The sequence below is a fragment of the Macaca fascicularis genome, chromosome 1 (assembly GCF_037993035.2).
Source record: "Macaca fascicularis isolate 582-1 chromosome 1, T2T-MFA8v1.1".
Lineage (NCBI taxonomy): Eukaryota > Metazoa > Chordata > Mammalia > Primates > Cercopithecidae > Macaca > Macaca fascicularis.
Genome location: NC_088375.1, coordinates 226,249,080 through 226,261,186, shown reverse-complemented (window position 1 = coordinate 226,261,186; position 12,107 = coordinate 226,249,080). Strand labels below are relative to the sequence as shown.

Genomic DNA, 12,107 nt, shown 5'->3' with positions numbered 1-12,107 from the left:
CCTACAATACTATCCTAATTATGTGTGTTAACCACCCAACAGAGGTCAAACACACAAAAAGATATGGCTAAAAGAATTAAAATGCTAACTAACTAATATCCTCACTAGTCCTTGATCTTCTAGTGAGGAACAGGATGGGTGCAGCCAACAGGAGTCCTGTTCTGCAGAGCCACAACCGTGACAATGAAGATAAATGTGCATGTAAGTCCCCTTGAAAGGTTGCAACTTTCCTGCCTTGGCTAGAGCCTCTGTCATGGTGCCATGTGGTTTCTATGTAAATCCGCTGGTGGGTAGAATCATTTCTGACCAGTTTAGGGAGGTTCTGGGTAATGTTATCTTTGCCTTCTTACCTCCCTCACTACTCCCTCCCCACCACTGAACACAGTACTTTTTACTAGAAAACATCCAAGCTAAAAGATTATCAGTACAAGTAAAAATGTTGTCTCTCTAGCAGATAGAAAAATGAACAGATAAGTTAAAACTTACAAAATTAAATCTGATGAGTTTATTCCATCATTAGTGTAGAAACACAGATCACATATACCTGAATATGCAAAGAAAGTTAAATTATGATGCAATCAATGCTATCCTATAAAAACTAAATTAACAAAAATAGTCTATTAGGGAAGACATCTGGTGTATCACGGCAAGAAATGTTAATGATATTGTCTGCAACCCTGTAATCAATTTTTTCTCCCAGCAGCTCTCTCATTACACTGTATTAGGTCTGTGTGCCTGCAGGATTTATGAGAGCTCCACATATGGGGAAGCTTTGCCAACTGGCTCTGATTCAGATCCAGCTCAAATGACTTTGGCAGCACAAAGCATCATTAAAGAACAATCAATACAGTTAGTTTTATGTACCATCATCTTGACTAAAAGATGATTTGTCCTCTCACTACAGAATCTCTCACACCTACATATAATGTACCCAAGTGCTCCACCAGTCATGAACTTATTTAAATCATCAGTAGACACAAATATTTTTATTGCTAAAAATTAAATACTAGTCATCATTAATTCTAATATAAAAAGTTTACAAAAAAATTAATGTTATTTTGGGGAAGACTTAAAATCCATTCAGCAAATCCTGTTGAGTATTACACTAAATAAAAGTATTAATAATAGCATCCACATTGGTTAAGAAAATATCAGCCTGAAAGATAAAACCTGCTTTTTAGATATATGTGGAAATAAGACATACCAGTAAATAAGACATATTGGTAACTGGTAAAGGCTGAAGCTTTAAAAGTAGGTAGTCACACTGGGAATCTACTAATTTGTCCCTTAAGACGTCAGTCTTTCTCTGGGAATTAAAATTAGACTTTTATCTACACTACACTGGGTTCTCTCTTCTACCGTAAATGGCTATTATTTCAAGAATTCCAAGGTTTCCACAATGTGAAACCCCTATCCCCTTTTTTGGTGTGACCCTTGAGTAATTATATCAGCAAATATGTAAACATGTTATGCTGTTGCAACAATTACTCCTGATTTGGTTACAATTATCAATATATCATCTCTACTGTCTTGGTCCTCTTCATTTTTCTTACCCATGAATGGCAGCCCTAGCCTCCTACTTGGAACTTTCACCATCTTTCCCCGTTCCACACCGCAAACTGCTGCAGTCAATCTTCTTAAGCAGTGGTCTGCAAGTTGGCTTGCCTAGAATAAAAAAGCTTACACAAGCTCTCTACTGCCTATGACATAAAATCTTAACTTTGCTAACCCTGAAGATACTCTACAATCTAGCCCCATTTTATATGTCCACATCTGCCTCCCCAAATCCACTAACCTGTGCTCTTCAGTGACGTCCTGCGGGTCATCTTCTCACAACTCCCAGACTCGTCAGCCTCACTGCCTGCGTTGCTTATAAGGACAGGCTGCCATGTACACCTGGAAGGCTGCTACACTCAGCCTATCCACTTCTTATTGATGTGTGAAAAACATATCCAGCTCCTCAAAACCTACCCACCTTCACAGAACTTTCCCAAGAGCCACAGCCCATCTGGAGCACTTTCTTTTCTTTGCCCCAAGATATTAATATTCTACACTGCAACTGAACAATTCACCATATATTGACAGTATCTTGCATTGTGTGTGTCTAAGTGTGAGAGACCTTGCTATCCTCTTGTATCATTTGCTAATTCAGTATGAACTGGGGTGCCACAGTCACTTCTCTACACTGACTTCAATGCTTAACTAAAACTACACTTCTTTCCTATTAACCCAGTAGTCATTCAGAATAATAAATACTCGACTTTCAGAAAACATTACCATTAAATTCTCCATTAAGTCCTACCATTAAAGGAAGGAAAAGGAAGACAAGTGTGAACTTTCCTAAAAAGGGGGTGCACTACACGATAATAACCCCTGTGATCACCCACACGGGTTCCTGTGCTTTAAGGGATAAAGCACTAAAGATACTTCATCATGCTGCCTCTTACACATCCCTCAGGACCACCACTAGTAACAGAGGAATAACCAAGGGATAGCTGTAAGAAGTATAGCTACAGCCCGACCCAAGCCTCTTAAAGTGCTTATTCTATGTTTAGCACTGGAGAAAAGCCTCGCTATGTCTGAGCAATACTCTACAAAACGTCACCCAAGAAGACAACACCCAAAATAGTTTAGATTGGTGGGCCATGAGTCCCAATGAGCCTGGGGAAACGCACATTCCACACTTGAACTCAAACTTACCCCCTTTTTTCCCCATTTCAGTTGCCAACATCCATACTCGCTGCTGATTGCCAGCTCCTGCTCCTTGCAGCAGCCCAGCATGCTCTCTGCTGGTGCCAAAATACCCTTCCACCAAACCCCGCTAACTTCTGGAACTGTCCTAGAGGGGTAAGGCAAGTCCCGTATTTTGCTTCCTCTGTGCATGTACTTGTTACTCCTTTAAAAACACATATAATACAGCACATTTTAAAAGGGGCTCTGGGGAGGGAGGTAATATTCCTATTTTATACCCTATGGGATATAAAATACTGATAGCTTTTAAAAACGGGATTCTCCTTACCCCTACAGGCCCTCTCCCGGCTTCAGAAAGATGCTGTGGTGGCTGTGATGCCACCGGCAGAGAGCATGCTGGGGGGTCACACAAAGCAGGAGTTGGAGATCTGCAACAGGCCTGGGAGTTGTGGACCTAAAAAAGAAAACAGTTTTAAGTTAACGTGCCCAATGCTCCATCATGCCCTGGTTATTAGGGGCACGCAGCACACAAGTCGGTATCTGCAAAAACTCTTTAGCAGATGACCTCTGAAACCTCAGATAATTTGTTCTACCACTAAAGTTAACCTTTTTGCATTAATCAAAGCTGTTACCTTATTTCAGTGTGAACAAACATATGACCCTTCTGGCTCTACACTTTAATCCAGGTCCTATCATAAAGCAGTATGGTGTGTGCCCCTCAAAATAACCAAGTTAAGATGTGAGATAGTGCCAAAGCACAGTTAACAGCAACATGCTATGCTTATAATAAAAACAGAAATGCAATGGCGTCAGATAAACACAACCGTAAAATGAATCACAAGTGGACAAACTTGAGCTTTCAGAAGAGTTTCTAATGACAGAAGCTAGAGGCATAAGACATGTACTTAATAAGGAAATAGGGCATTTGCGTGGCCAAAGAAAGGCCCTGCCATTTTCTCAAAGTTCAAATTTAACTGTGTAAAGCTGAAGGCAAAGTAAACAGACAAAGGCCCCAAAACAGAGGGAAAAAGACAACAATCGCATGAGTTATAATTTTCTCCAAACGCCCACAAGGTGAGTATAATAAACAGGCACAGAGCATAAAGTTCCAGAAAGACATTACTTATTTTTATAGGCAAAACTAGTTTAGTATGTATCACGTGTCCTTTTTAAAATTAACTTTGAAAACATTTAAAAACCAGGGGAAAAAAAAAAAAAAATACAGAACAACTTCTGAAAGCTAGCGCAGTACACCTCAGATAACAGTTTGAATACGTTCCTTTTCAAATATTTTAGAGAGTACATAACATTTTTTAAACCAACTTCATGTGGTTTGGAATGAACTAAAAAAACATAAAATCCCAATACTTATGTAAGAACCTGTCTTACGTTTGTCTAAAAATTACAGGTGAACAACCTTTTAATATTAAATCATTATTAGGGTGTCCTGTTACATATAATTCCCTTTGAAAAACAAAGAGTAACAACTTTCTGTAAACAAAGATTTTAATATATTTCATTAACTATTTATTTTTGTAAGTCTCTTAAGCTCCCTCCACACACACACACACACACACACACACACACACACACACACACAAAACAAATACCAGGAAAACAAGCTAATGTTTAGAATGTTTTATCATGATCATTTTCTTTTCTTTTTCTAAAGATTACCATCTAGAGTACATCCTGGGATCTACACTAAAATGTCTGTGCAGTCAGGCTCTGATCTCACGGCCTCAGTGATAGTGTAGCTGACAGAGTGTCCGTAGCCATAACCTTCTCACCACACACCTTCTCCCCGCCATCCCCAACACTGCAAACTCCAAATTAAAGATTCAACTGTGCACCTGAATGTACAGCATATTCAATAATTTTTGCCAGAAGCATCAAAATAAAAATGGACTTCTGGTTAATCTCTTCCACTAGGAATACGACTGCCCAAACCACTCAAATCCTTACATTCAAATTAAGGGTTTTAAATCAAAAACACCTGGTAAAGCATTTCCAAATACTTCTGCATTATTTTAAGCATGCAAATAGTTCAAGTAATTATTAAAACATTTTACGCATTTTAAAAAGGCATTTTTTTGGCCGGGCGCGGTGGCTCAAGCCTGTAATCCCAGCACTTTGGGGGGCCGAGACGGGCGGATCACGAGGTCAGGAGATCGAGACCATCCTGGCTAACACGGTGAAACCCCGTCTCTACTAAAAAATACAAAAAACTAGCCGGGCGAGGTGGCGGGCGCCTGTAGTCCCAGCTACTCGGGAGGCTGAGGCAGGAGAATGGCGTGAACCCGGGAGGCAGAGCTTGCAGTGAGCGGAGATGGTGCCACTGCACTCCAGCCTGGGAGACAGAGCGAGACTCCGTCTCAAAAAAAAAAAAAAAAAAAGGCATTTTTTTTTTCCCCCAAAACAAGTCATTGTTCTTACATACGAAATGAGAAAATGTTGACAGCATCTCTTTCCCTAGTTTTTTTAGTACTTCTAATAGGTTTTTCTTGGACTATTGAGTTGGTTCTTAATACAAGCATCCATACATACATACATACGAATTACAAATTTCCAATTGAAGAGAATTAAGTTTGAACAAGAGTTTACCAATATTCTTGCACAGTAGATTGCTGCAAATATCAGATTGTCTCAACCTTTCTTAAGCTCCTTTAAAATTAGAATACCTAGAGTTTTCTGCATTGAAAAAAATTTCACATATAGATAACAATTTTAGTAAATAACATTTTCAGAAATATATTTTATGGAAACACATATAATTAAACAAAACTTTTTCAATAGTTTCTTAGAGTCCCTCGATACAAGTAAATTAGAAGAAAATGAATTACCCAATCTCACAGTAGTAGCTAAACACTAAAACTTAAAATCCCAAGTACCCTATCCTGACTGGCAGCCATGAGTGAAGACAAATTGCTGGGAAGCTCAGAAAATGGGACCAATAAAATGCTGAGATTATTTATTCCCAAGGTGTCATTTTGATTTCCACTTACGTTAATACCACTCTGTCCATTTAGAGGTTGACATCAATATCATGCAAAAAGGATGTGGTGGTTCAAAAAACTTTCAACATCATTACTCCATGATTATGGCAGGAGGGGCAGTATAGATATACAACCTCCTCTGACCAACTGCACCAAACTCAGGGCTACAGAATTCCATCTTGCTTAGTGCGGTGGCTCACGCCTGTAATCCCAACACTTTGGGAGGCCGAGGCGTGCAGATCATGAGGTCAGGAGTTCAAGACCAGCCTGGCCAACCTAGTGAAACCCCATCTCTACTAAGAATACAAAAACACAGCTGGGGGTGGTGGCAGGTGCCTGTAATTCCAGCTACTTGGGAGGCTAAGGCAGGAGAATAGCTTGAACCTGGAGGCGAAGGTTGCAATGAACTGAGATTGCACCACTGCACTCCAACCTGGGTGACAAGAGTGAAACTCTGTCTCCAAAAAAAAGAATTCCATCCTACCTCTTGCCTCTTAAAGAATTAAACAAAATTAGAAATTACAAATTTATATGTGTAAAGGCCACTTGGTCCTTGGATATAAGAGCTGAAAATACTTGATAATGAACTTTAATGGAAAGTTTTTACTTCATTGTCCAACACTACCCAACAAGTCACAAATGCATAACTGGGTGATACTGACCTTTTTATAGGGCACAAGCCAAGAAAGTAGAGAGAAGAAGGAGCTATAGAAATACTCAATTTTGCAGGCCTACCTTGAAGGACTGTCAAAAACAAAACCAGAAACAACGGATGTGCCACACAGAAACAAATCATCATAGCATAAGGCATTTTTCATAACAGTTGGCCTTTTCTGGGAGGTTCACATGTATACTAGGCCCTCATTTATCTGTACTGAAAGTCAGTCATATGGAAAACTCAAAACAATATAATGATGCTTTAAAAATGTTATGACTTAGGCTACATTCATTCAAACTCCTAAAGAAAACAAGAAACTGAATTTTCTTCAAGTATTTTAAAAGAAATAGAGTTTTATTATTTCTATACATTACACCCTGCAGGCTAACAAAAGGTAAGTGAGTAGACTTCTTTGGTTTAAGAGAATGTTAATTTGTTGTTGATGTGTGCACTGTTATCAAACAACTATTACTAAAGTTTTTTAAAAATATTTATCCAGTGAATTTATTCCACTTAAATGTTACTTCATTCAGCATTCAGTAAATATTTACTGGGGACATTACCGCCAGCCAATGTGCTATATATGTACACAATATATACATCAGTGAATAAAAAGCATAAACCTAAGGTACCAACTAAACACCAACATCACAATCAGTGTCATTCTATGGGGCACTGGACACTTTGTAAGTTTGACCTTTTAATTTAAAAACAATCTGCTTGACAAGGTAGGTACTTTTTTTTTTTTTTTTTTTTTGAGACAGAGTCTTGCTCTGTCACCCAGGCTGGAGTGCAGTGGTGCGATCTCGGCTCACTGCAACCTTCGCCTCCCAGGTTCAAGCAATTCTCCTGCCTCAGCCTCCTGAGTAGGTGGGACTACAGGCACCTGCCAACACGCCTGGCTAATTTTTTGTAATTTTAGTGGAGACGGGGTTTCACTGTGTTAGCCAGGATAGTCTCGATCTCCTGACCTCGTGAGCCACCCGCCTCGGCCTCCCAAAGTGTTGGGATTACAGGCGTGAGCCACCGCGCCTGGCCCGGTAGGTACTTTATATCCCAACTTCACAGGTAAATAAAGAAAGTTAAGAGGGTTAAGTGTATTTCCCAAGGTCATGAAAGATGGCAAGTGATGGAAGGAGTATGTGAACTCAGACAACCTCATGTCGAAGTCTGAGCTCTGAACCTGGGCAATCTATCATCCCTCATCTCAATCCCAGAATAACAGACCCTAAATTCTGAATTAGCCATGTTCGAATTATGTGGACTTCCTGCCCACCCCCCACCAAAAAAGGGCTCTAATACAAGATTTACCTCCTAGTAAACGAATGCCCATTCCGTGAATGTCCATACACTACATCTTCTGTGCTAAGTGGTAACAGCCAAGCTGGGATTAAAGAACTGCGGTAGATAATGCATAAGTCTGATAATTAAGTCACTATGTGTACACTTGAATGTGTGCACAAAGAGTGTGTGTAATGAAGTTGCTATCTGATACCTCCCAGCATCATCTATGGTTCTAATAAGAAAAGAAGACATAATTACTCATCCTCAGTAAGTTTTTGTTACAAAGGAGGAGAAATAGCTTCTTGTTACTTTTAACGCATTTTGAAGAAAATAAATTTGGTGGAGGGAGGGGAATCTCAATGGCAAGTGGATCCTAAGATGAAGTTCATTTCTCTGCAGCCCTTCTGCTATACTGTCATGGAAGGCATGAATAAAGGGTGATGAGTAGCAAACAACTTATGAGTACAGACCAGGGATCAGAGAGAAATTCCAAGTGTTTTTCCTCCAGCTGCTCACATCTGACAATGAAACGAGAGGGATATGGTATTAAATGATAAATAACTTGGCCCCCACATTCACAGCAATAATGGAAATGTGCATTCTCCAAGGTAACTAGTAGTATGCATCCTTAGCTATTCCACATTCAGAACTAGCACTTAGAAGGTAGGCTGTTAGGGACACAAATGATACAGCGGCATTCTCATCTATGTGGAGCCGTAACAATATGTCAAGCCCAGCTAACCATAACCTGGAAACACTTTAACATCCCCAACTATCACCCCCAACTCTAAGGAATCTCTGTATCTGGCTTAACTTTAAGGACAATTTAAGTTTTAATAGAACAGTTAAGGAACCAAAAGGAATCAATGTTATTAACCCAAAACAGTACTTGTAATAGCTACATATACTACCTAGAACTACCTAGAAACTCATTTGGTATAAGTAACAGCTGAAACACCTATGTAACTTTAGGAAACCAAAAGCATGTTTTCCTCTATTGTATGAATGATGGCAATGCAAGAATCCACACTGAATTTCCATGGAGAATATTACAGGAGTCAGTTTGCTTGCTTATTCGTGAATAAAGAAAAGGTAGGAACTGCTACAGGAAACTACTATACAAGGAACTCTTCAGTGTTATACTGAATGAAAATTACTGTCTCAATGACCTTGTTAGCATTCTCAGACTCCATGATTATTTCCAGATGGCAAATTATTTGTCTTATACTTCTTAATGCCTGGGTTTATATAAAAATATGATTTTATTGTTTGTAGTAAACACACAAAGAAATCATTTCTTTTAGAACTAAAAATGAATGCCCTTCTTGTCAATCCTATTCGGAATGTTCTCCAAAGAAGATTGACATCCAATAATGCCACAAGTTGTCTGTCCACTTAGAATCTAAGATCACTGAGGGAATTAACAATATTTTATACTTCTTCAGTCCCCCTTTAGGTGCTGAGTTCAATAAAGAACACAAAGCAGGTATTCAGTAAATGACTGTGGAAAGCCCTGATTATAGCCAAAACATTCCTATTTGCACTCTGTGATATAAAGCTCCTCAATGATACTGACTCATTCAGAACAAAACCTCAAAGTAACTAAGTCACATGGTGATCTATAAAAGCTATGAGAGGGCAGCAGAAGGGTTGGAGATGTTAACCTAGGCTCTTTCCCTTGCAATTCATGAAGATACACTCAAGCTAGCCCAGGTGAGAGCTCTTTACTCAGAGCGAACAGGACAATCTAAGAATCCCATGGGAAGAACATCAGTACAGTGGGACCCAGAAGAGTCCAGGAAGAGATGGCTGTGCACGCACTCCCCTTGGCAGTCTGCTGCTCTCCCCACAGCTTCCCTGTCCTCCGCTTTTCCCAGTTTCCTACCCTAGCATGTGAGCTTGCCTATGCCAGCCCTAACCCTGCTCGTCTTAAGGTAATTCTTTTTTTATTTTTAATTTTTACAGATACATTAAGGGTAATTCTTGAATTAGCCATTTACCTTTCCCCTCTACTAACTGCCTCAGTCTCTCAGTTTCTCAACTCTAAATTCTAAAAATGAAATTTGGCTCAATTAATCTTTTCATGCCGGGCCACAAGGATCACAGATTGTCATTCCATATTACTAGTCCTTCAAAAAGCTAAGTAAAGACTTCGCCAGCTATTTTACTATTTAGTTCAGAAATCTACAGTGCAAAGCAACCTTTTTAATCAACAATACTTCTTTCTCCTGCTTCTAAGTACGCGCTGTCCATAATTCTACCCCGCCTCTTCTGCTTGCCTGACCTCCTGCTTTTGACTACTTGTTCCATAAATACTTTGGGTCAGCGCATTCAAACAAAATCAGACCTCTCCATTTGTAAATAAGCCCAATCAAATGAATACTTTCTAAGAGAATGAAAGCTTCCTAATAGAATACCTAATTCACTACCTTTAAAACCTCAGCTCAGTTAGGAACTTAATTACTTGATACTATCATAGCCTCCACCTACCCTGTGGAAGTGTGGGCTCGAAATACACCTACCAGGGTAGGACGGTGGTGTCCCTATGTGTTTTGATGGTTGAATATTAATAAAGCAGAAGCCATGGATCCTATCCCCATAGGCAAGATAACCACACAACCTATCATCCACATTCAGACATTTTTGAGAGTGAAAGGGGAGGCTGTTTAATAGTTTGGCAGGACAACAGACAGGGATCAGGACATAGAGGCAGCTGTGTTCTATACCACAGACTCCGATTCGAAGGGAATGCAGCAGCAGAGTTGAGAAGACAATCCAAGTCCCCACATAAAATACAAAGACCCTTCTCCTTACCTCATATAGAGCTATTTCATGAAATGTGACCCAAGGCCCTCGATTCAATAAACTGCCATTATTCTAGTCTCGGTGACTGGCGGTAGATGTCTCCTCCTCCCCATGCCTCACCTCATTAGCTTTTGTTGTCTTTACCATCGTAATCTTACCTACTAATGTATATCATAAAGGGCATTCACCCAGTTATTTTTACAGTGCCCAAACGTACTTTATACACAAAATTTCACCATGGCAAAGGGATTCTCATTTATAGTATAAACGATGAAATACACTTCTCAGTTACAACCCCAAACCAACTTTTTATTTTATGATTGTTAAAAAGATAAAATACCTAATTACTCAACATTTCAAAGCTATCGGTTTTTGTTTCTTTCATTGCTCCACTAGTCATGTTATCTGCTGTGAGCAAAATCAAATTCAATTTCTTCTTCTTTTTACAATCTTGCAGAGAAACAAAGCTTATTTCCTTCTGCTCATCTTTTTCCCTTATAGCTTCAGTAAACTGAAGGAGAAAAAATCTTGATCATTTTCATCCATTTGATTATCTTTTAATAAGTACAGAGAAGCAAGAAAATAAGAAAGTGGAAATAACTATATTTATTCCCAGAGCAAATATTTCATCATCTGTTATTCTTACACAACAACTATGAAGATGTGCTGAATACAGAACCTCAAACAAAAACATGAGAAACAGCAGTGTGTGATTTAGAAAAAGGTATCTAAACATACTGCACCCTACTTCCCATATTGTTTTTGTAGACTGCTTTAATGTGTTGTATTAGACCAATACTGACAACAGAAGCTTCAGCTTTTATTGCTGTTAATACCCTGAGCAATTACCATAACTCAGCAGGAACCTCTGCCCAGGACAGCAACTATCATATTGTAATCAGCATTTCATAAGAGATGCTGTTCAAACATGAAGGCACCTGCTAATGTGCAAAAAACTGTACAAAGGGGACTCAAGATCTAATAGATAAAATAAAAATATTTACAATTTTATTTCACAGCTATGTATTTTTCATGGTGCACTGATGTTTGGTTTAGTAAAAATCACACACAAAGACAGTGGGCAGGAAAAGGGCAGTAGCAGCAGCCACTACCAAATCAAAACGCTTCAGGAGTAAGGCTGCACCCGTATTTCAGGTGTCAGTGCTGTATCTGTTTAAAAAAAAACACACACACACACACTTTGGAAGGAAAGATATAAGTAGCAAAGACCTCTAAAAATGGTTTCTAAAAAATCATATTGACATAAAAACTGGATAGAAAGCATTTGATTTACAAGATTAAACTGGAAGGCCACCTTGCAATGCAACCAGGAAAGTTAAAAGCCACCTATCAAGAATAGATCCATCTTAGAAGTAAATGGCACATCTGACTTTGTCTTAAAACAGTAAGCATGCAACAACTTAAGCAATAACTTTTTAACAAAGAAAAATAAATAACATGTGTTTTTGTTTGTTTACTGAATATACTAATTTGGTACTTGGGCCATTAAAAATGATTTAAAAAAAAGGAGATGCAGAAAAAGATCTTTTCAAACTACATTTTTTAGACTGAAATATCACAGACAACATATGTCAGAACACAAATATTGTCAAATTACAAAGGATGCTGGAAATAAGAGCATTCACAGATAGCAATACACATCTCTACAAAGC

The 12,107-nt window shown here is 38.8% G+C and overlaps 1 protein-coding gene across 19 annotated transcripts in view; it reads right to left on the bottom strand.

Moving 5' to 3' along the window:
* Positions 1–12,107, bottom strand: part of RERE (arginine-glutamic acid dipeptide repeats) — a 468,002-nt gene that overhangs the window by 256,189 nt on the left and 199,706 nt on the right. For 14 of the 19 annotated variants that reach the window (XR_012426448.1, XM_065534721.1, XM_065534714.1 and 11 more), the window contains one exon: positions 3,020–3,145. The exons of the other annotated variants lie outside the window; for them this stretch is intronic. Coding sequence is in view for 13 of the 14 variants with exons in the window: in XM_065534721.1 (XP_065390793.1) it covers positions 3,020–3,145 (126 nt within the window). In the remaining variant the exon portion in view is untranslated. The remainder of the gene's footprint in view (positions 1–3,019; positions 3,146–12,107) is intronic. 19 annotated transcript variants of the gene reach the window in all.